This window comes from Artemia franciscana, chromosome 11, assembly GCF_032884065.1.
Source record: "Artemia franciscana chromosome 11, ASM3288406v1, whole genome shotgun sequence".
Taxonomy (NCBI): Eukaryota; Metazoa; Arthropoda; class Branchiopoda; order Anostraca; family Artemiidae; genus Artemia; species Artemia franciscana.
The window spans coordinates 23,455,571-23,480,526 of NC_088873.1; the positions used below are offsets into that span (position 1 = coordinate 23,455,571).

At 34.7% G+C, this 24,956-nt stretch overlaps 2 protein-coding genes across 3 annotated transcripts in view; both read left to right on the forward strand.

Moving 5' to 3' along the window:
• The first annotated feature begins 588 nt into the window (after positions 1–588).
• On the forward strand, positions 589–22,541 carry LOC136032984 (DGAT1/2-independent enzyme synthesizing storage lipids-like). The gene is made up of 6 exons (XM_065713504.1): positions 589–729; positions 12,275–12,511; positions 15,651–15,818; positions 17,394–17,587; positions 19,361–19,564; positions 22,328–22,541. The coding sequence occupies exons 1-6, from the start codon at positions 672–674 to the stop codon at positions 22,409–22,411; spliced, it is 945 nt and encodes a 314-aa protein (XP_065569576.1). The 5' UTR covers positions 589–671; the 3' UTR covers positions 22,412–22,541.
• Positions 22,542–24,192: 1,651 nt separating this feature from the next.
• The window catches only part of LOC136032985 (D-aspartate oxidase-like), a 43,587-nt gene continuing 42,823 nt past the window's right edge, over positions 24,193–24,956 (forward strand). The window contains exon 1 of one of the 2 annotated variants that reach the window (XM_065713505.1): positions 24,193–24,280. The gene's annotated coding sequence lies outside the window, so the exon portion shown is untranslated. Of the gene's footprint in view, positions 24,281–24,321; positions 24,492–24,956 lie in introns of those variants that run through there. The other variant, XM_065713506.1, reaches the window with a different exon arrangement.

Below are 24,956 nucleotides of genomic sequence, written 5' to 3' on the forward strand. Positions count from 1 at the left end.
CCCAAAGCTATTCGAATAGCAGAATTTTGTGAAGATTCAAGGATTTTGAATGAGGATGGAGGACGGGCTGAAAAAATGTGAATCCCATATTATATATTTGAATGAATATATAATTTGTAAAAATCCAAAATAATTTTTGGGTAACATCCCCAATTACTTCCAGCAAGTCTCTTTAGAAAACAAAGTCTCTGAGTAATCAGAGATATGAAATAATTAATATGTTAATGCCACTGTATTTTAGAATCCATTGATAAACCAAGTAACTTCACTGAATTGCAATAAGAGCTCTCCCTTGAGAAAATTGTCAGAGGATTAGGAGGATCTGTAGTACCATTAGTAAATATAATGGCTTTAGTTTTACTGATTGAGATTGGGAAGCCAAATGCTTAAGAGAATCTCTGCACTAAACTTATATCCTGTTGAATAAGACTTTGAAGAAGGCCAATATCCCTTCCCGACTTCCAAATCAAATCATCTGCATAAAGGCCAAATGATGCATGAGATACTTGAAATTCAGAAACATATAAGTTGAATAGAAGAGGGCTCAATATTGCACCTTGAGGAAGTCCTCTCGTAATGGGACATTGCTCACCTCTAGACTGATTTACTTGAACGTAAAATATCTATCAGTCATTTGAAAGAGGAAATAGATTTCAAATTTTACTTTGCACATGGATCAAAGTTCTCAGTTGCAAAGTGGTATAGGAAGATGGTTTCTAGCTTGGATAGGTTAGTTGGAAATGAATACTTTGTTTGTTTTTTTTTTATTTTATATCACTATGTCTTCCTTCCATTTCTATTTACTATGCCTTCCTTCCATTTCTTTTTATATTATTTCAAGTAGCCTAAGCTTAGAAAGACTCCCAGCACAAGGTCAGCAACCAATGTTGGCAAGATATGAGTGAAAAGTATCTTTGGTAAAATTCTAGTTCATTGACTTTTGACTATCTTGTAAAGGGGTTAGGTTAGGAAAATGAAACTTTCAGGGATGAGTCTAAAGGCTAAAGTATGTCCCAGGAAGGTATTTTGAAGTACCCACCTCCACTCCTTCTCCCTCTAGAGGGCCCTGACCTTTGATGACCTTTAAAAATATGTGTCTTATAAAAGTGAAACCTTGCAAAATAGATCTTCTGCTTGAAGGAAATCTTAAATTTTGAAAAAAAAACAACATTGATATGGCTCAGAATTTGGTAAAATTCTATTTAATTGACTTCTTGCTATCTTGGAAAGGGTTTAGGTTAGGAAAATGAAACTTTCAGGGATGGGTCTCCAGGCTAAAGTATGCCCTGGGAAGGTATTTTAAAGTAGGCCTACCCTCCTCTGCTCCTTCTCCCTCTAGAGGGCCCTGAAATTTGCTGACATGACAGGTCTATACCTATTGAAATTTTGACAAAACAACATTTTACCTTAATTTTCAGTTACTAGTTGCTTTTTCTCTGCCTTTAGTTCTGAAAATGCAATTCCTGTTATTTGAGTAGAATTTTGAGCCATGTCAATGTTTTGTTTTCAAAATTTAGGAAATGTATTTACATATCTTTAAAACCTTATAAAATGGGATTGAGCAAAGTTATGAAGCTGAAAACAATTTTGTTTTACTTCAATTAAGCAGAAGATCTATTTTGCAAGGTTTCACTTTTATAACACACATATTTTTAAAGGTCAGGGCCCTCTAGAGGGAGAAGGAGTAGAGGTGGGTACTTCAAAATACCTTCCAGGGAAATACTTTAGCCTTTAGACCCATAGCTGAAAGTTTCATTTTCTGGTAAAATTGGTGCAAACAGTATTACTGGCTTTCATATAAAGTGAATATACCACAGGATGCCTTTTTTTATGCACTTGACAAATATAATAATTGCTTCTACCACAAATTCAGATTTAAGTACTTTTTGACCTCTTAAAAATGACCTATATATGGAGTGATTACAAATTTATAATAGCCTAGTTTAGAAACAAATTTGGGCTATATATTTGCACATCAGGGGTGAGGGTGGGGGTAAAGCATAGCATATATTAAATATGTAAACTAACCATTGCTGTATTTTTTTTTTATGTGTTTGTGCTGTTGCACTGGTGATCTCTCTTCTCATTAAAATTTGATGTGCACAAAAACACATAAAAAAAAAAAAAAATACAGCAATGGTTAGTTTATGTATTTAATATATGCTATGCTCTACCCCCACCCCCTGATGTGCAAATATATAGCCCAAATTTGTTTCTAAACTATTACAGATTTGATATGACTCCATATATGGGTCATTTTTAAGAGGTCAAAAAGTGCTTAAATCTGAATTTTGCAGTAGAAGCAATTATATTTGTAAACAGCATTAAAAAAGGCATTGAGTGGTATATTCACTTTATATGAAAGCCAGTAATACTGTTTGCACCAATTTTACCCATTTTCCTAACCTAACCCCTTTACAAGATAGCCAAAAGTCAATCAACTAGAATTTTACCAAAACTCTAGTTGATTGACTTCTTGCTATCTCAGAAATTGGTCAGGAAAATGAAACTTTCAGGGATGAGTCTACAGGCTAAAGTATGTCCTGGGAAGGTATTTTGAAGTACCTACCTCCACTCCTTCTCCCTCTAGAGGGCCCTGACCTTTGATGACCTTCAAAAATATGTGTGTTATAAAAGTGAAATCTTGCAAAATAGATCTTCTGCTTGAATGAAGTACAACAAAATTGTTTTCAGCTTCACAACTTTGCTCAATCCCAATGTAGCCTATAAGGTTTTAAAGATATACAAATACATTTCCAAAATTTTGAAAAAGAAACATTAATATTGCTCAGAATTCTACTCAAATAACAGGAATTGCATTTTCAGAACTAAAGGCAGAGAAAAAGCAACTGGTAACTGAAAAATGAAGGTACAATATTGTTTGGTCAAAATTTCAATAGGTATAGATCTGTCATGTAGGTAAATTTCAGGGCCCTCTAGAGGGAGAAGGAGTGGAGGTGTGTACTTTAAATTACCTTCACAGGAATATACTTCATCCCTGAAAGTTTTATTTTCCTAACCTAACCCCATTCTGAGATAGCAAGAAGTCACTCAACTAGCATTGTACTGTATATTCCAATTCAGGATATATGTTTCCACATTAGGGGGGGGGGTGTAAAGCTCATTTCTGATGCAAATGGATATTAAATTTGTCTCCAGGATGCAATTCTAACTATAGAGGTAAGTTTAAACTATACCCCTGCTCCTTAATGTGCAAATATGTACTTTGAATTGGTATATATAGTGATAGGGGTAAAGTTCATTTCTGATGCAAATGTATGTTAAATTTGGATTCAGGATGCAATTCTGACTTTAGAGGTGAGTTTATTTCTTTGCTACAGGAATAGTCTATTAGGCCTAATATAAAACTTATCTAGTTATTTTATAACTACATGAGTTTAGATTAGCTGCCTGGGCTACAATCTTGGAAAACATCTAGACCTAGTTTTCAAAATTTTAATTTAAACAAAAGTTTTCCCTACACCCTAGTCTACCTAAATACAATTATTTTTTTCAAACACTTGTCTTAGATTAAATCTATGCAATGTTTACTATATATGTGATTGGTCATTGGGATGCTCCTATTTTATGATCCTGTATCAAAGATTAGACATCATTTTTGAAGATTAGGCTCAAGCTTTAATTTTGTTGCCAAGATTAGGCTCCACTGTTGTCCATCATATTCCTTTGAAATATATGGTAAGTTTCTAGTTTATGGGCTTCTTGCTATCCTAGAAATTAGTTGAGTTAGGCAATTAAAACTTTCCTCCATTTCCTTTGGTACACACTGATTCCTCCTTGCCTTTGGAACAAACAATTGATGTGCTCAGAGTCACCCCTAAACTAACAATTCAGTGAAACTCTGGTAGTCTTGGATGTTAGGTTCCATTAGTGGCCACCATCCAAATTTCATGGAGAACATCAAATGGAAACAGGAGTTCTCAGAGATCCTCAAGTGGAAAGAGGGTTACATCAGTGCTGTTGTTACTCAATTTGAAACTAGATTACTTCCTCTTCCTTCCTAGACACTTTTATGTAAACTTGTAAAAATATTCCAAAAATGTAAATGTAGTGTGTATTTTAAGTCAACTACCTATTGATATCTAACTGTTTATCATACAAGCAAAATTTTATGAATGCTGTGAATGACAGATTTGCAGTTCTTTATTTAAGGTACACAATGTTTAAATTTTTAGAACATTTTTACAAGTTTCAGTAAAAGAATTCACAACATTCAAAAATATTCAGCAAGTTTTGAAGAATGTACATCAAAAGTATTCTTTAGAACCCAAAAAATTAATTTCCTCTTTTTAGTCTATTTGTAAAGCATGGTTTTTTAGATTTTCATTTTTTATGCTAAAGTATTTGTTCTTTTTTTATACTGTGAAAGTAATAAAAGAAGTTGTTTTTTATGTTTTTTTTATCATTTATGTTGCACACATAACTCATTTTGGATTGTCTAATCACTTCTGAGGTAATAGAATAAATTGTAGGATAATTAATTATTTTGAGGTTCAAATATATCAGAATATTAAAATGTTAAATAAAGCAAAGCTGTATACAAATTTTTAAGCCAAATTGGATAAGAGGAAGGGGTCAAAATAAGCATTTCAAATTTTGGCAGCCAATCCTAGGCTAGTCCCAGTTAAAGATAGAAATGGGGTCACAATTAGTGATAAGGAAAAAGTTAAAGAAAGATGGGTGGAACATTTTGAGAATGTGCTAAACCGAGATACAGTTGCAGGAAAAGATATAGATGAAAATGAAAAAGTTTGTGATACCTTGGATGTGAAGGAAGATTTGTTTAGTGAGGAAGAATTAGCGACAGTACTAGAAGGATTAAAAAATAATAAGGCCCCAGGTGCTGATAGTATGATTAATGAGTTCCTTAAATATGGTGGCTCTGAGGTTAGGAATAAGCTACTGAAGATTATGAACATGATTTTTGAAAAAGGGGAAGTACCCAATGATTTTAGGAAAACCTTAATTAAACCACTGTATAAGAAAGGTGACAAGAGTGAATGTCGGAATTATCGAGGCATTAGTCTGGTCTCTGTAGGTAGCAAATTACTGAGTAATATGATACTTTTTAGACTGAGACATGCGGTAGACAAAGTTTTAAGGGAAGAACAATGCGGTTTTAGAAAAGGTAGAGGATGTGTCGACCATGTTTTCACTCTTAGGTTAATAATTGAGAAGTCCCTTCGTTGTCAAACACCTTTGGTCCTTAGTTTTATCGATTATGAGCAAGCTTTCGATTCTGTTGATAGAACAGCGTTAACAAAGGACTTATCGTTATATGGTATACCAGAAAAATACATTAAAGTGATTTGCGCTATGTACGAGAATAATACTGCTGCGGTTAAGGTAGGAAATGAGGTTAGCAACTGGTTTTGTATTAAATCAGGAGTTAAGCAGGGTTGTGTTCTATCCCCCTTTATATGGATCATTTTGATGGACTTCGTCTTAAGGAGCACAGGAAAGGCAATTGGAGACCATGGAATCAAATGGGGAGGAAGAACGCTCCTGGACTTAGATTATTCTGATGATTTAAGCATATTAGATGAAAGTGTGAGCAAAATGAATGAATTTTTAGAGGTTTTACGAGTTCAGGGTGCTAAAATAGGCTTGAAAATTAATGTTAAGAAGACTAAGTCACTAAGGTTAGGAATAAGTGAAGATGAACAGGTGACCTTAGGTAACGAAAAGATTGATCAGGTTGGGAGCTTCAGTTACCTTGGTAGTATTATTAGTAAAGATGGTGGGAGCAGTGAAGATGTTAAAAGTAGAATAGCTAAAGCTCAGGGTGTTTTTTCTCAGTTAAAAAAAGTTTGGAAGAATAGAAAGATAACTCTACCAACCAAGATTAGAATATTGGAAGCTACAGTGATGACAGTGGTCAAATATGGCTCTGAAGCATGGACACTCTGAAAAGCAGATGAAAATTTACTAGATGTTTTCCAGAGAAATTGCCTACGGATTGTTCTGGGTACCCGGCTGACTGACCGTATTTCAAACAGTAGGTTGTACGAAAAGTGTGGTTCAATCCCGCTTTCTGGGGCTATAATGAAAGAAAGGTTGAGATGGCTAGGCCACGTTCTACGGATGAAGGATGACAGATTACCGAAGATTGTCCTTTTTGGCCAACCGTCTGGGGCTACACGGAAAGCAGGTCGTCCTTGTCTGGGTTGGGAGGATGTCATAAATAAGGATTTAAAGGAAATGGGAACTTCCTGGGAGGGTGTAAAGAGGGAGGCTTTAAATAGATTAGGTTGGAGGAGGAGTGTGCGTAGCTGTGTTGGCCTCAGGCGGCTTGGTGCTGCAGTGAGTTATTAGTAGTAGTAGTAGTAGTAATCCTAGGCTATGTTAAAACCACAACACACTTAACCATTTCATACAAGAAATTTTTGCAGGAAATATAAAAAAGTATTTTGTGCATCTGGGCAGGATACATAACCTTTTATCAGGCTGGACTGAGACAACCCTACAATTGCAAGGAGGACAGTTCTTCAAGACACTATAATTCCGTTAATCATCATAAGTTATACCATTTATTGACCACTACACTTAAAAAAGAGGATAATGAATCTTCCTTTTTTATTTTCATTAGTCTCTAGTAGGACATTCTACTTGTGAATGCTGAATCTGAAATTTTCTTCTCCTTTCTCAAACTTTGATTCCTGTTATGAAATTATTGAACAGCACAGATACATCTGATGGCAAGATAAGGCATTTGCATTAGTTTTATGATGAAATCTTGTTTTCTCAGTTGTCTCTGCTCCAACATGAAAATAGCTTAAAGGCAAGAATGCTTGTCCAAACACTTTTATTGTGAGCTGATTTATCACTAAGATGTGACAAAATTTTCGGATAATCAAGTATTTCGAGATCCAAATATATCAAAATATGGAAATGTTAAGTAAAGCAAAGCTCTATGCAAATTTTGAGTCAATCAGATAAGAGGAAGGGGTCAAAGTAAGCATCTCAAATTCTGGTGACCAACAGACTGACAGAGAAAGCAACTTCAGTAAAACATGGTAAAAAGCCACTTAAAGTTACTTTAAATGAAAAAATACTTCTAATGTACAACTAGTGGATGAACCCCATTACCTATTTAGTGAAAACTGTATTTAATTAATGAATCTAATACTGCAATGAGACTATCATTTTTGTATATTGCAAATATTGATGAGTTAGTTTTGGAGTTTATGGAGTTGGATTGTTTGTCATTTACAGTTTTTAATTCTGTCAATTTTCATTCTATCTGTTGTTATTTTTTCATGGAGTTAGCTTTTTTTAATCTTTCCAATTTGGGTTTTTATTTCTTTTTGTTTTCCATGTTGTCTGTTTTTGTCTTTTAATTTTTATCTGGTTTGTTTGTATTTTTGCTCAGGAAATGTGTGAATTGGTTGATTCTATTCATTTTCTTTTTGTTCAATTTTTTTTACTGAAACAGGTATGTTAAATTCCATTAAAAATCCAGACATCTGGTGCTTTTGTTACCCCTTGCAACATCTCATCAACATTTCAGGGTACCTATTTTTTACTTTTTCTATAGCTGCTTGATTTTGCATGTGAGGGACTTATCTGGGGGTGGGGTCTAGAGGAAATGCCTAGCACCATTGTGATGCATAAAAATAAAATAAAACTTGACTTACTACTGCCCAAAATATGCAAGTAGTTGGTCATATAATAGTATACAAATGTTCAGGTATGTGAAAACTGTTACATTAATTGTAAGGCAAGGCTAGAGCTGACTTGATTGTTTAAAAAGCTCAATGCTATTATTGATTAAATTAACAATGAATCAAGTGTATTTAAGGGAAAAAATCAGTCCAATAGCTGGGAAACTTGTGGGAAAAAAGAAAGAAAGAAGGAATCAACTCAATAAGAAATACAACACCAGCTTCTATTAAAGCTAACAATGAAAGTAGTGCTTTAGTCAGCCTAAATCACAACCCAAAACATTCTTTATTTTTAAAATAGACCCTGAAATATTCTAGTGTTGATGTTTTGTATTATACAAACGCCAAAGGTGGATAAGATAAAAATTTACCATGGAAAGTAGGGAAAATCCAGAGAAGCCAAACTTATTGCAACAATGGCATACAATGATATGACATGTATTAAGTCTAAAAGTCTACTGACCATGGTTGATTCAAAAATATAACACTAGACAAATCATAAACAAATGTATGCACTTAATTCAAATTAAGTTATGAATAAAATACAGGAAAGGGTCCCTATGTATCACACCTGTACCCAACTTTTAATCCCCATGAAACTTCTATCACTATTGTATCCACCCATTACTCCCTTGTATTCCACCCTAGAAAAATGTACTCCCTCTGACCATTTAATTCTTCACAAAAACCCATAAAATGAACTGAGTCATCTTCCCCATACCACAAATTGGGCAAAAGTAAGGACCTACCTCTGACTTTGCCCTTCTTTTTTAATTTCTCTTATCATCTAACATCTTGCTGATATTACCCACTTTAGTTCCTCCTAATTAAATCTTGATTTTAAATAAAGTTCCTCTCTCCATGTTCCCTTAATTATAGCATACAGAGAGAGAGAGAGAGAGGGGCACTGTTATATCACAATTTATTTTTTATATTTCTAAAAATAATCCTTACCTCTTTGGAAACCACCCCCTTTAGCCTTAATCCTTTCCTGTTGTTCTGTTTCCTAGTCTTTTCAAAACTTTCTAAAATAGTTCTTACTTGGCTAGCACAAGAAGCTTTTCTCTTGTCACCCAAACACCCTTGGTATGCTTCCTTTAATAGCCTATCATCTTGTGGAGATTCCAGTATCTCCCAATAACTAACCATACTAACTAATCTATTTACTCTTACACTAGTCAGCACCAAATCATCTCTTAAAACTAATCCATTAAACTTCATATAGACCTAACATATATTTTATCTATATATTTTAGAAAGGGAGTCTAATTCATTAAGTTTGTCAAAATTAAGACTTTCAGCGTTGCTTAACAAAAGTGTGGGAAATTTAAAACGACCTGCAAAGGTACCATTTTTACACTTAACTTTATTTAAATTACAAATGGGTACAGGGGTGTGGTGGGATTCGTAGCGGGAGAGATCAGACATAATTGCTATTACTGAAGTACACGCTCAAAATACACACATGTTAAAAATGAATAATTTCACCCAGTTTATTAAACTCAGACCCGAAACCCACCCTCTGGGTAAGAAAGGGGGTGGAATTCTTTTCTTTGTCTGTAATGATTTTTATCCTTCAGAAATATTGGTTCCTTGTCTCACTCCCTTTGATGAAATTTTGTGGGTTTGTGTTTGACCTAAATCTTACCACGTCCTTTCAATTTGATTGTCCTGTGCTGTTTTTACTACTCTCCTGGGCAGAGAGCGGCTGAAAAAATTAATTTTATTGAAAAATTGCATGGCAGTGCCGACTATGTACTATCTAAATACCCAAATGCTGGAATTTTCTTATTTTTGCTGATCTCCAGTTTAATATGGCCTTAACTTTTTTGGAAAAACTTATTTTTTTGGAATTTGTTTTTTAAAATTAATCTCTGTTCGTTTTTGATTGCCAAAATTCAAGTTTCTAACTTTACCCATTTTAAAATCAATTTTTTTCAACATAAAAGTTTCATCAAAGAATCAAAACTAGTGTCAAAGTAACAATAACATAGTAACAAAGTATCAATTAGTCCACGTATCAAGTAACAATAAGCAACTTTCTTTACTTAAAGCTCTTGCCCTGGGCCTGGGGGGGGGGGGGGTTCAACCCAGTAAGCTTAGTTATTTGACCTTTGGACTATTTTGAATAAAATGACAATCTCAAAATTTTGACAGAAGGTAATTGGGGAAAAAGAGCTGGTATGGGTTGGTTACCCTTTGATCACTTTTAACTCTTAAAAACGGAACTAGAACTTTCCATTTCAAATTGAACCAAAAATCTTACCACAAGAATCTTATATGTTAAGAATGGGCAGTTTGAGTAAGTTACAGCCCTTGCCCCAGGGGCTCTGGAGGAGCATTGCCCTTAGTTCTCTATTCACCATTGGATCAATATAGCTTCTCCATCTACTATTTGATGGAATTAATAAAGTTTTCAATGCATCTCATATTCTTCTAGGCATGAAAACTCGTTTAAAGTTTTCAATCCATTACCATTCACATTACAAAATTTTCCTAAATTCCAGCTTATTCCCCATACTACAACAACTGACTTATAAATATTCAATCTTAGCTTCTTCATTGCTTAATACTCATAAGTCAAATCTAAAAGTCTTTGCAATTCAGTGCTACTTTTTGCTATCAATATCATCTCATCAACAAACAGAAGGACAAATAGATTCATCTGATGATTCCGCCCCCATGTGTTGCCCTATTCCCTAAAGTAATCCTCTATGTCATTAATAAATAAAGAAAACAGCTTAGGTGAAAAACTAGACCTCCGTTGCCTGTGCAACGGGAAGTGTTGCAGCAACTCTGCCCTGTTCCTTAGGGCACAGTTGCGGAGCAACACGTGCAACTGTGCCCTACGGGACACAGTTGCGGAGCAACAGTCTCCATTATGTCCTTCAGAGGACATTTTTCTAATGCGGCTTCGATTGTTATCTTGAAGCATCTTTGATATGGTTTTATTTCGAGCTCCTACTAAACTGAGTTTGGTAAAATGTTTAGCTGGTCCAGAAATAAACGAGAAACATCAATAAAAGTTCTATATGAGTTCATAATTATTTTATCTCTAAAACGTTTACTTCCGAAACTAGGGCCGTCTTAACTTGACGCCAATTCGAAGCATTATGTTTCGAGACGCACATTTCGGGAATTATTTCCGGGAAATCTGAAAGAGATACGGAAATAACGTCTTATAGTTTTCTGCTTAACTTTTGATGGTCTAAGCTAGGAAAATATAAAACAAACCAAATTCACCAAAAAATTTAAATTGCCCCGAGGGCATGACAAAACTTCCAAATAGAAAAACCCACAGAAAGAATTTTATTTCGGAGAAACTATTGTAAGCTCCAGTTGTTAGGAGATCGAGACCTGTCGAACCGCGTTGGAAAAAAAATTCTAGCTGGTCCAGAACAGAAGTTACCTCTAGAACGTCGAAACTTCGGAAATTATTTCTTAGAGAACGAAGCAACTTGGTATATAGAACACTTCACTTCTTCTTGCATACTTTTCATAGGACTACTCGATAAAAATATAAGAAACATCAAAATCGAAAATTTGAGAAAATTCAAAAAAAAATTGGAACGAGATGGACTTTTCCGGAATTATTTCCGGGAAATCTGTAAGAGCTACGGAATTTTGTGCTCCGGTTCTCGAAGAGACAAATGAAAGTTCTACATGAGTTCAGCATAACTGTATTTCTAACAAGTTTATTTCCGAAGCTAGGGTCGTCTTAACTTGACGCCAAACATCGAACGCAGAGTTTCTAAGAAAAAAACGGTTTATTTTTTTTTTATGGAAAACTGTTAGAAATTTTAGGAACTTCTCTGGAACTTTTTTACTCTGTTTCACGTTTCCCTTCCCTCTGAAAAATCTCAAATTTTTAACTCTTACCACTTCGGAGCTACAGGTCGCTGATCACGGTGAAAAAAAAAAAAAAAACTACGAAAGCAGTAGTGTTGCTCCGCAACACAATAAATCATTGCTTAACTTCTACATTTCAATTTATTAGTCTTGAAAACTGTTTTCCAATTTCAGTTCAGTTTATTCCAAACTATGCTATACGTTGCTACTAAAATTTTAACAAATCTCCATGGCAATCCTAATTGCAACCGACTTTTAATAAGTTCCTCCCTTACTACTTCATCTAAAACACCTCAGATCAAAAAAAGCTACATATAGCCTTTTTTTCTAATTTTTTGTTTTGTTTTGTTTTTATTTTTTTTTATAATCACACATTAAAAGACTGGTAGTTGTGCTTTAAGTTACTCATGTATTGAACCTAATATTTGGTGGGGAAGATTCCTGTGAAGGTTCGTTTCTTTTAAATATGGATTACATTACTTGAAACATTTTTGCACCTTAGAAAGTCAAACTTATCTCCTGTGAGAGATTTATGAGTAAGTTATGCATGAAATTTATCCAGAGAGTTACAGTTTTGTAGTTTACTATTTAGTAACTTATATCTCAAACTCTTTTTTCCTGATTTTTCCTTTTTATAGATGTTTAACTTTTTCTGATATCTGTGTTTATAATTTTGTCTACTACAAAAACTTCTAAAATGCCGTGCCAATTGCCATAGTAATACTCAAATTTTATTTTAGGATTCGAAGATACAGACATTGATTATCTAAGGTGGCTATTTGTCTTATTAAGCCCTTCAGTAGCTGTTTTTTTGCTTCCTGCAATTATATTAATATTGCTCTATATTTCCTCTATTTTGATTGTTATTACTAAGCATCATAGGAGAATATTTAGGAAAGCAATCCATGACGATCCTTGGGATGGCTGTCGTGGTCTAGCCTGTGCTTTTTGGGATGGTACATCCAAGTTTTGGCATGGTATGTAGACTGATTGTTTTAAGTTCTTTTTTTATTTTATTTTGGATAAAATTCAAAATTGTGTTATTGTTTATTCTGTTTCAGACAAAATTTTACTTTGAGCTATAACTCGTAATCCAAAAACATTGCTACAAGTCTTTAACTGGAGTAAATCAATAAACCTTCCTTGTCAGGGTTCTTTATGCCTCTAAATGATTGTTTGACAGAATCAAGGCAGTCAAAAAAAGATGCTTAAGGCTAATCTGTAATGGAAGCAGTGCCCCTTATATCTTCCTTTTTCAAAGAATCATCTAGTAACCCTTATGGGTAGGAAATTAAAATTTACTCTTGCTTTGGCAATAGTGCTCTCCATAATCCCCAGACAAATTTGGCCTAGTCATTTCTGCTTCTTCAGACCTCGCCTCCCATGTTCTGCATTAACAAAAAATTTGGTGGTGTGGGTAACTCCACCCTATTCAACTCAGCTTCCATTTAGCTCAACCCCCATTCAAACCAACTCCATGCAATTCAACCCCGTTCAAATAGACTAGACTATATGCACTTCACCTGATTCATCCCCATACAACTAATTTTGGTAAAACACATAATTTAAGCACTTGGCTTGCAGATATCTATGGTTTGCTATTGAATCAGTTGTAAGCATTAGTGATCAAACAGTTCGTGGTAATGAAATAGTGTTTAAGGAGCAACTTGGCCAAATAGTAACCAAAACTCTAGAAAAAGGAATTTTGATCGCAATTAATCATCAGCTTTTTAGATGGTTTCAAGTATATGAAATTCATTATATTCACAAAATCAATTTAATGTTATTCATCAAAAGCTATGAGCCTGATAATGCTTGTCTGATTTTGGAAAGGGAGTGGAAACACCCTCTAAAAGTCAAGAAAACTTGATGAAAATCACAGCATTAGATTCAACATATCAGGGAATCCTACTGTGGGGGTTTCAAGCTCCTTTCTACAAGAATGTGGAATTTTGTATTTTTTGCCAGAAGAAAGCTGAAAGATGCGTGTTTATTTTTGTTTTTTTATAATTTTTTTTCTCCATGGGTGATGGCACGGAACTTATGATCCTAGAAATTCGGGAGAGGGCTCATTCAAACCTAGAATTTCCGTAGCCGACTGTCCAAAAAGACTGGAGGACAAGTCCCCCTCCATTGCACTTTTTTACCCAAAGACATCCAATCATTAATTTGAGATTGCCATTTTGTTCAGCATAGCTGAAAAGTCCAACAGCTATGCTTTTGGGGATGACATGACCCTCCACAGCCCTTGGGGAATGGCTTTAAGTTATAAATTTGTCATTATTTACATACAGTAATTGTTATTGGAAAATATACATACATTTTTTGGAGAGGTGATCAAAATTTTGAGATAGCCATTTTATTCAGCATATTTGAAAGGTCCAATAACTATCCCTCCAGGGATGACATGACCCCAACAGGCCCTGGGGAAAGGTGGTAAAATACAAAATTTGCCATTGTCTACATACAGTAATTGTTATTGGGAAGACATTTTTCAGGAGGAGGGAATTTGCTATAAGGAGGAAAGTTTCCCAGGGAGAGTTTTTCATGGGGAGGAAAGTTTCTCGAGGGACTTTGTCATTTCATGTACGAAATTCTTTTCATTTGTCTTGCTTTCTCGTTGATGGCTCAGTTTTTCATGTGGAATTTGTCTTAGGTGGTTGGGGGAGCCTTTTTTCCACAGGAGAAGGTTTTATTGGGGGGGGGGGAGATTTCCGACAAGATTTAAAAGCGATTTGAAATTAAATAAATGTTTCTTCAAACATGATTAAGGAATATTTTCTACGGGTATTGCCCACATTAAATTTTTCGGGGTGAATTTCCAGCATGGATGGAACTGTCTGGGGGGGGGGATTTACGCCAGATGTATATTCTTGAGGGCGATCATCCAGATAGGTTGGAGGTGAATTTCCCAACATTATTTGAAAAATGTTCAGAAATTCAATTTAAAAAAAGCGAGTTTTTTTTTATTTTCAACTGAAATTAAGGAGCAATGTTAAAACTTAAAACCAACAGAAATTACTCCGTATATAAGGGTGGCTGTCCTCTCCTCAATGTCTCTTTGTCCACGCAGAAGTTTGATGTTTTGTCCCAATCTTTTAAGAACGACTCAGACACAAGGGTAATTTAATTGGAATGAAAACTTTTTTAAAGTGCTAAAAAAAACTTCAGCGTAAAGAGCGAAGGATTGAGGAGGGAGCCCCCCACAATATATACGGAATAATTTACGTTTTTAAGTTTAAATTTTAATGTCACTCTTTACTTTCAGTTGTTGGAGATTGTTTTTTTTATGTAATTAAAAGCTCGAAGTTTGCTTCTCGCTTAGCTCGTAGCTTCTACCTTACCTTGCGATGACCTAACTTTATGGTGACATGGGTGTTTTAATAATTTTACTGGATGCCAGATCTGAAGTGAGATGAAGCTTTTTAAGGTTTTTGTGTTTTTGATGAGAAAATTTATGTAAAACTTATAAGTGGAAAGTATTCAGTTGGCAGTTAAAATTAATATGATGGAGTAGATTTATCGTACACATTGAGTGTCACGGCTACTGTAATTCTTGACACGCTCTCGTGCGTACATATTCCAGTGTATAATTTTTCTATTTGGGAACACCCAAGAAAGGTTTGACGTCTTGGTCTGCCTTTTTGGTTGTAAATGTTTTCTTTTTTTTTATCTTTAGAATTAGTGACAAATAAAATTCTTGTTTCGTATTTTTATTATTGAAGATTAAAATGCTTGTACAAATTAATTCAAAAAATGAAAATGCACAAAAACACTCATTTGTTCAGGTTTCTATCTTAGTGGTCAAAACCACAGTTTTAGAGGGAGGTGTGTATCAGAACACTGTATCACGTGGGTTCTTTAATAGTGTCAAAATGTTGTATTTTTAGACCAATGTTTTTTTCCAGATTTATTAAGAAAGTACACGTGTAAAGATAGTCAATTCATGTGTACTATGTAAATCTAAATCTTGAAGGGATATGCAATAGGCGTGTCCCTCAAATTTATTTTTAAATGCATTATATTCTATTTCTCGCTAGAAATATGGAAAGAAATATGTTATGTATTGCAAATAGTTCTTAGTGGAACTTTTATTCTCACTCTTAATTTTCTTAGGTTACGAAGTAGTTGGGATGGAAAATATTCCAGATAAAGGTGGAGCTTTGTTGATATTCTACCATGGAGCATTGCCTATAGACGTCTATTACATGGTTGCTAAAATATATTTGTATAAGGAAAGACTTGTAAGATCTGTTGCTGACCGATTTGTTTTCAAAACGCCAGGTGAGTGTCTCCAAGTTAAGGTATCTCTAACAAAGCTGTGTATCAAACCAAAGATCCTAGGAGATTGGGAGAGATTCACTCAAACGGAAATCAAAGTTCTAGGTCTCTTTTTATAGTGACCTAGTAGGTTAAAGGGCAATTAGCCCTCTTCTGACGCCCCTTTTCCCCCAAGGGGGCTGTCCCTTCCTCATCCCTCGCTCTTTGCGCTACAGTTTTACTTTATGTTCCAATTCTCTAAGAAATACTCCTGAAACACATGGGCCGCTGAATTGGAATGAAAAGTATTCTTAAAGAACTTGAAGACTTTAGCGTAAAGATCGAGGGTTAAGGAAGGGGCAGCCTCCATCATATATGGAATAATTTGTTTTAAGGTTTAATGTTGCTCCCTACTTTTATTTAAAAATTCTTTTTTATTATTTTATATGTACTAAGACTATGAATGAATAGTGAATTTTAATCTAAAAATATAAATGTTCTATCAATGAACATTTGAAGACTGTCAATAAAATTCAAGAATATTTGTATTGAGAGCTGGCGTTTATCCCGTAATAAGTGGCCTCAAAAATTTCTGTGACCATGAGGGGGAGGTGGGAATGAGGAAGGGGTTGTCCCCCTCCTTTGCGGAGTAAATTCTGCTCATTTTGGGGTTTAATTTTACTCTTTACTTTCATAACAGCGTAAACCAAAAATCAAGAGGGATTAAACATCAATTTGACATTTCTGATGTGTTTTCAAAGTTTTTTTTTGTACCCCACCCCTCCCTAAAAAACGTCCTGGATACCCCCTTAGGGACTATATGCTAATTTCTCCCTTCATCCTCCTTATCTCTCCCTTGGAACTAATTTTGTATTTATCTGAAGGCTCAGTGAGAGTTGGGATGTTTTTGTATTAAAATGCATCCTTTGGGGGATATCTCTCCCTCCCTAACTACAAACAATCGGAGAACCCCACAATTGAGGTTTAAAATTATACGCAAATGTTTGGGATTGTAAAACAACAGGGAGTTTGCAAGACAATGAAACTTGTTTAGACCTTAAAAGTATTTTGGCGTAAAAAACTTTAAAAACGAATCAAAAACGTGAAATTGATATTTAATCCCTCTTGATTTCAGGGAATGTTTTTGGTCTACGCTGTTATTATGAAAGTAAAGAGTAACATTTAACCCCAAAATGAGCATAATTTATTCCATACAAGAGTGGTACTTCCCCTTCCTCATCCACACCCCTGCCTCATGGTGGTAGAAACTTCGGAGGATGCTCATTGGATCAGAAATTGAGAGTTCTGGTCCTTTTTTTTGTAAGTCGAAAGTGATTAGAGACCAAGTAGCCGTGGAAGGTATTTTCTGGGGGGGGGGAGTATTTTTCACTGGGGGGGGGGGGGGTAAATGCCTAGCCCTATTTGTATTGATTCTTCTGCGATTACATACAAATAATCCTTTATCTTGCTTAGTTTGAAGTGCAAGTAGGCTTGTAGTAATGAAAATAAAAAAGGTATGTAAACATCAATTATTGAAATACGCTGTTTATCACTTTAACAGTTTTGAGGTGTATAATCAATACCCCTCTTTATTTACAGGTTTTGGTCCGGTTCTCCAAGCTTTCAAAGTAATACCAGGGACTATTCAATCTTGTACTGAAATATTAGAGGGTGGTAATCTACTAGCAATCGCTCCTGGAGGAGTTTACGAGGCTTTATTAGGAGATCATTATTATGAGCTTCTATGGAAGAACAGAATTGGATTTGCAAAAGTAGCCGTAAATGCAAAAGTAGTAAGTCACAAACCATGCCTTCATGTTTCCTTTTTCAAGTAATACCAGGGACTATTCAATCTTGTACTGAAATATTAGAGGGTGGTAATCTACTAGCAATCGCTCCTGGAGGAGTTTACGAGGCTTTATTAGGAGATCATTATTATGAGCTTCTATGGAAGAACAGAATTGGATTTGCAAAAGTAGCCGTAAATGCAAAAGTAGTAAGTCACAAACCATGCCTTCATGTTTCCTTTTTCAAGTAATACCAGGGACTATTCAATCTTGTACTGAAATATTAGAGGGTGGTAATCTACTAGCAATCGCTCCTGGAGGAGTTTACGAGGCTTTATTAGGAGATCATTATTATGAGCTTCTATGGAAGAACAGAATTGGATTTGCAAAAGTAGCCGTAAATGCAAAAGTAGTAAGTCACAAACCATGCCTTCATGTTTCCTTTTTCAAGTAATACCAGGGACTATTCAATCTTGTACTGAAATATTAGAGGGTGGTAATCTACTAGCAATCGCTCCTGGAGGAGTTTACGAGGCTTTATTAGGAGATCATTATTATGAGCTTCTATGGAAGAACAGAATTGGATTTGCAAAAGTAGCCGTAAATGCAAAAGTAGTAAGTCACAAACCATGCCTTCATGTTTCCTTTTTCAAGTAATACCAGGGACTATTCAATCTTGTACTGAAATATTAGAGGGTGGTAATCTACTAGCAATCGCTCCTGGAGGAGTTTACGAGGCTTTATTAGGAGATCATTATTATGAGCTTCTATGGAAGAACAGAATTGGATTTGCAAAAGTAGCCGTAAATGCAAAAGTAGTAAGTCACAAACCATGCCTTCATGTTTCCTTTTTCAAGTAATACCAGGGACTATTCAATCTTGTACTGAAATATTAGAGGGTGGTAATCTACTAGCAATCGCTCCTGGAGGAGTTTACGAGGCTTTATTAGGAGATCATTATTATGAGCTTCTATGGAAGAACAGAATTGGATTTGCAAAAGTAGCCGTAAATGCAAAAGTTGTAAGTCACAAACCATGCCTTCATGTTTCCTTTTTCAAGATAGCTGAGTCGGTTGGGCTAATTGTCCGAACAGTTACTTTCACATTTGTTTTTTCTTTTTTTCAAGCTGATTCTCTATCCCATCTGGTTCGCTTTTATAAATTTTGTTAGCCAACTTATATTTTTTAAGTTCAGTCGGAGCTAATTGGCCCAACCTAGTAGCACAGAGCTTACCCCTTTAGTATTGAAAATTATGGTATTTCTTCAGCAAACGAAGTTTTATAATATTTTGCCCAATAGGTTTACTCCTAGATTCCCAAACATGTGAGTTCCACATTCTATCGTAAATGTTCAGCTACAATTTTAACAATATTTTACTGTCCAACTAACGATCAAAATTTTTCTAAACTCTGTTTTAGAAAACTAGTGAGGTATGTCAGATGGAAACAATTTTGGATTCGGGGCCATATTTAAATGTATTTGACCTGAATTGGTCAAAAAGGCAGTGAAATAGCCAAGCTGTATGAAAATGTAAGAAAATATCAGCCTGTATGTATCATATTTCGTCTGTTGGTATATTTTTGGGAATTGAAGATAAACGTTTTCACATAATTTAAATCATTGGACTATTTTGAGCTTTCAACAATTCCTGTTGCCAAAGAATTTTAAATTCAAGATTTTTGACATGAGATTAGACTTTCTGTGGCATTTTTTTTCTCGTTTTTTTTTTTCATTACTTTTAATTTTCATCATTACTAATACCTGTCACCTGTTTGTAGCCTGTAATCCCAGTTTTTACTGTCAATGTGCGAGAAACGTTTCGAAGTGTACAGTTTTTTAAGAATATATGGAAATGGCTTTACAATCGTACTCGATTACCATTAGTTCCTATCTATGGAGGGTTCCCGGTGAAGCTCAAAACTATTGTTGGAAAACCAATTGAACATGACCCAACTTCAGAACCTGAAGAATTGGCAGAAAAGGTGAGAAATTAATTTTCTTTTCTTTTTTTTGGGGGGGGGGACTATGTATGCATTTAACTTAAAGATAGTGGCCCCAGCACTCGGCTGGCGGCAGCCTTGTATATATTTGATTCTCTAATTATACAATAGCATAATTATCGCGTCATTCTTTAGTTTGAAGTCCTTCCTGTTAACGCGTCAAACTCCTTCCTGCTAATGAATAAAAAAAATCATCCGTTTGATTGGATTTGTTTTCTCTTAGGACTCTTGATTCTCGCTGTTGCTTCTCTTCTAACTGCAAATTTTATTAATGATTCAATGGAATCATTGCTGTTGCATGACTTCCAACACATATCTCATTGCACTTTATTTTCGTGCATATTTACTTCAGACATTTTTTCATACCTTTTGCCTTAGCTGTTCGGGTTCATTCAAAGTCATGTGTAGTTTTGCATGACGTCAAAGATTCCAAAAAACTCCTTTCCCAGCTTTTCTCCAATCTGTATTTTTGCTTTAATTGCGTTTTTTTATATAATTCAGTTACCACCAAAAATTTCCCAATACTTCTGTCTTCTGACATATCTAAATTACGCATTGGCACAATCCTCGTTTTATTGTTTCGTTTCATTTCATGGTGGCTAATGAGCAATTTCAGTTGAACTAAGAAATTATGACGTGAGGTAAATTCCTCCCTTCTGTTTATCCTTTACAGATGCTAAACTAAGGCGTTCCTTATTCCATTGTAATTTCTGAAATTATTATCTAAGTTACGCAACAATATAATTATCGTGTTATTCCTTAGTTTTAAGTCACATTTTCGTTTACAATCCTATGTGATTTTTGCTGTTTCTTGTTTCTTTCTTTTTCGTGCTTTTTTTTCTGGGGTGATCATATCAAACCAATGGTATTTGACGATTGGGAGAAGGCTTAACCGAACAGAAATCAAAAGTTCTAGTGCTCTTTTTGGGACCAAAAACTCCCATGCCCCTTCCCCCAATATTATCTGATTAAAATTCCCAGAGCCGTTTTGTTCAGCTTGGTTGAATGGTCCAATTGTTATGCCTCTGTGGCTGACATTTCTTCCCATACCCCTGAGGGATATCCGGGAAAAATTTGCCTGGGTGGCAAGGGAGTAAACAGGTCTTTTTTTTTAATGAAAGTAGGTTAAGGAGGGTTTTCGAGGTGGAGTTATACTCAGGAAGTTTTCAGAGGGGGGGGGGGGATTTACAACGAGGATGGAATTTTTCTGGGAGAGGGAATTTTACATGAGAGGAAATCCCCATGGAGACATTTTTTTTATAAAGGGTGGAATTTTTATGGAGGGGGGAGGAATTTTCTGGTATTATTTGAAAAACGATGAGAAATTACAAACAAAAATTACTCCGTATATGAGGGGTGCTTCTCCCTTCTGAATCCCTCGCTCTTTAACTTAAAGATTTTTTTTTTTTGCCCAATACTTTATGAACGACTTCCTGGAACCCATAGATCGTTTGATTGGAATAAGAAACTTTCTTTTCAAGTATAAAAAATTTTGGCGTAAAGAGCGAGGGATTGAGGAGGGGGAAGGACCCCTTTAAAACAGAATAAATTTCTATTCGCTTTAAGTTTTAGTGTTGCTCCTGACTTTCTTTCCATAAAATTTTACTTTTTTTGTTTAATCTAGTAAAGAACGGATTAGAGCTTATTGAGCTCTGAAGCATAATAAGCAAATAAGTAATTTAATAAGTTTCAATAAGCACTTTGAACGGAATTCGGTAAGTGCAATTGCCTGTTGAATGCCGAATATTGCAAAAGTCAATTTCAATAAGCTTATTGAACGTAGAATATAGTCATCTTCCAAGGGTCTTAATTTTGGAGTCTGATGAAATATTTTTCTGTTGGCTGCTATTAGATTTTTTTTCGGGTTCTGGATTTTTCCAGTGCTAACTTTTTGATTTTGTGTTTAGTTTTGACGAGGAAGTTTGAATTTCTCATTGGATATTTATGGTTTAGTATAATGTATTATTGGTTAATAGGCTTATTGGCCACGAAATGTATAATAATCTTTTACTATCAGTTTACATCGCAGCATTCTAAAAAAAAATTTTATTTCTTCTGTTGTCTCTCAAAAAAAGAAAAGAAAAACCTTTTATCTTTTAATGATTTGCTGAAAAGTATTTTCGTTTGAGTTTAGACATACCCTTTATCTAAATACGGTATTGCATCGAGGATTTGGCTATGAAGCTGGTCTACCATATTGGGGGAACTATAAAAAGAGTATTATGCATCGTGAGTGTAAGGTTTAAAAGGCTAAACGTTAGCCTTTTAACGTTTCAATTTTGAAACGTTTCAAACATGTAACGTTTCAAATTTCAACAGATTTGAGATTATATGTTTACAAAAATTTTATATAGTAAGCATTGAAATGAAAAGGATGGCCTAATATTTTTCAAGACTTACAATTTTGATCGATCTTATGGGGTTTTGTGTCCAACTGTCAATGGCCATGTGTCTCACATTTTGATGGCCCTTATACTCCGTTGGAATCGTCTATAAAACAGCTAATGTGGTCTCCAGTGTTCTAACTGCGGATCACTTCATTAAGAAATGCTCTTGCCTTTGGTGCTTCATAACAACCGAAATTCGAACGGTTTGTTGATGGTTTACAACTGCTGGAATTACACATTGATTGCTTATGGTAACAAAATATTGTTCCAGATTCTTTACCCTGGTAATACTTTTATAAAGTATGGGTTCTCTTTAAAAGGTTTTGTGCTATTCGATTTATGCCTAATTTTTTTCCAGGTTGCCCGTGCGATAAAGAAAATACGAGACGAGAATCAAAAGATTCCGGGCTCTATTTGGAGAGCCCTTTTGGAGCGATTATAATTTTTACATGAGCTATAATGAATTTGTTCAGTTTCTTTAAGGATCTCATTTATTTGCTTTATATTTATCTTTATTTATGGTATTATTGTAAGGTTTCACCTTAAATTCTATTAAATTTTTGTTGAAATTAGTCATGTTTTTTGCATGTATTCGACATCCTCTTCGCATTTGCTTTTTTTCTTTAATGCTTTTATAAGAGCAAGGATTGTACAAGGTACCTAAACTTTTAGGAAGTTCTTGTCATAATTAATCGTGTGTTTAATTTTGTCTATGTTTGGCTTGTCGATGTTTCGGCTCTTCGTCAATCATTGATGCAAGCTGGTGCAAGCCTTTAAAAAAAACTTCTGCGCTTGAGGTTAGAAAAAAAAAACAAAAAATATAGCTTTTTCTGAATATTAAAAATTTTCACCTCATAAATTTTACTCTCCTGGAGTTTATCCGAACTCTAGAACGCGCTGTATAACGTAATAAATGTGTTTTGGAAACGAGAATATGCATGCTCAAAAAATAAAGACGCATATTTGTGTAAAAAAAAACCCGACAATGAATGGTCATTTTCATTAATTTTGCAGAAATTGTTGTGTAAAATTTTCATTTATTGTCGGCATGTAGCGAAATAACGTGTACTTATTTTGGCTTATAGTTTTGATAAAGGAAGGTTTTTTCTTACCATTGTTAAAATTAGTGAATTAAATTTCGAACAAGTTTTCCCAGGTAAAACACGAGGCTGCCAATAAGAGTAGAGCGGTTCCACTCCCAAGAGTGGAACCAATAAAATTAAGGCTTACTTTGTCTATGGTATAATAAGGAAGTCATTTCTCTGACACTGTAGTATCTAGAAATGCATGGTCTGTGCTACCTGTGCGTTGGAACAATTCTGTATTATCTAGACGTTGTTAGCTAAAGGGATAGCATTGAATAAATCCTGTTATGAAAAAGGAAAGGTCATGTTTAGCTCTCAAACTAAATAGTACTCTTTTCAATATGTGTGGTTTTCTCCATTTATTGTGTGCCAATGAGTGAAATTATAAAACTCATTCAAATTTTTGAAGAACTATCTTTTTACTCTCTTATGTTAATTTTTCTATCCCAATAGTGCATAAATCAGTCTTAGCAGATTTCGTCATTCAAAACATCTACTTTTGTACAAAATTAGACACTTAACCTGACGAACAACGCTTGAAAGTAATTTTCCACAAAGTGATATGGTTGAATTTTGGCTCCTAGTACCTGACACAAAGACAGCAACTGTTTTTTTTTTTTGTTTTTTCGGAAGTTTTATATTCATCAGCTAAAGCTGGTGAATTTCAGAACATATTTTTTTTATGATTTTCCGCATACCTTTTAATGAAAACCTACTGTCTATGTTCTGTTTTCTTCCAAAGAGAATAAATCATTTTTTTTTCTGGCGTTGAAATGTAGTAAATACTATTAAGCTATAACTGTTCGAACCATCTGTCGGGTTTAGTTTAAAGTTCAGACGATATTGGAAAACGTGCATATATTACCAAGGTCGTAGTCAAGAATTTTGTTCAGGTGGGGGAAGATGATTTACAAAAAAAACACGTTAAAATTTGTTGATATGCATTTTTGGCACGTCTTCACGAATCCAACAACAATTTGGTGAGAGGGGTTTAAATCCTCCAATAGATATGGCCTTGTATATTACCAGGAAACAAAATCTAAACGGCTTATGCTCGCCAGGAAATTTCGGATTTTTTAAATTTTTACAGTTAAGACAGGATTCTTTCCAGATTTTTCACCAACGACGAACGAATTTTTCATTTTATTATGTGTAAACACCGAGTTTAGCACAATTTCTAAAATTGGCATTTTGTTTGAATCAGTCGAACGTGACCTAAATCATAGGTGACTAACTTTGTATTCATACAGGGTATAACTGTCCACTTAAAAAAATTTAAATCCCTATAAACGACGGAGGAACAGAGAAAGCTTGAAAGCACCTTCATTAGAATAATATAAATTCTGAATTTACTCCTGAAAGTTTCAGTCTATTGACTTAACTACTTTTCTAGATACCGAAAAGTCCATTATCTATAATTGTACCGTTTATTTACAGGTAAGTATTGGTTAAGCCAAGCTCTGTTAGCCTAGTGTTTGGCCTGGAAATTCAAATTTTTCATTCATTTTTCCTGAATGGTCTGATTTTTCAAAGTGCTCATTTTCCATCAATGTTTCTTTGCTAAAATTCTACTTGAGTGACTTCTTGCTATCTCAGAAAGAGGTTAGGTTAGGAAAATGAAATTTTTTGGGGCTGGGTTTACAGGCTAAAGTATATCCCGGGAAGGTATTTTAAAATACCCACTCCTTCTCCCTCTAGAGAGCCCTGAAATTTGCTTACATGACAGGTCTATACCTATTGAAATTTTGACAAAACAACATTTTACCTTAATTTTCAGTTACCAGTGGTTTTTTCTCTGCCTTTAGTTCTGAAAATGCAATTCCTGTTATTTGAGTAGAATTCTGAGCCATATCATTGTTGTTTTTTTTGTTTTTTTTCAAAATTTAGGAAATGTATTTGCAT

Bases quoted from the DNA above. Each gene is read 5' to 3' on its own strand.
- LOC136032984 (XM_065713504.1), top strand. From the start codon at position 672: ATGGATCAAAGTTCTCAGTTGCAAAGTGGTATAGGAAGATGGTTTCTA. The intron at 17,588-19,360 runs GTAAGTCACAAA...ACCTGTTTGTAG, and splicing joins TAGCCGTAAATGCAAAAGTA to CCTGTAATCCCAGTTTTTAC. The intron at 19,565-22,327 runs GTGAGAAATTAA...ATTTTTTTCCAG, and splicing joins CTGAAGAATTGGCAGAAAAG to GTTGCCCGTGCGATAAAGAA.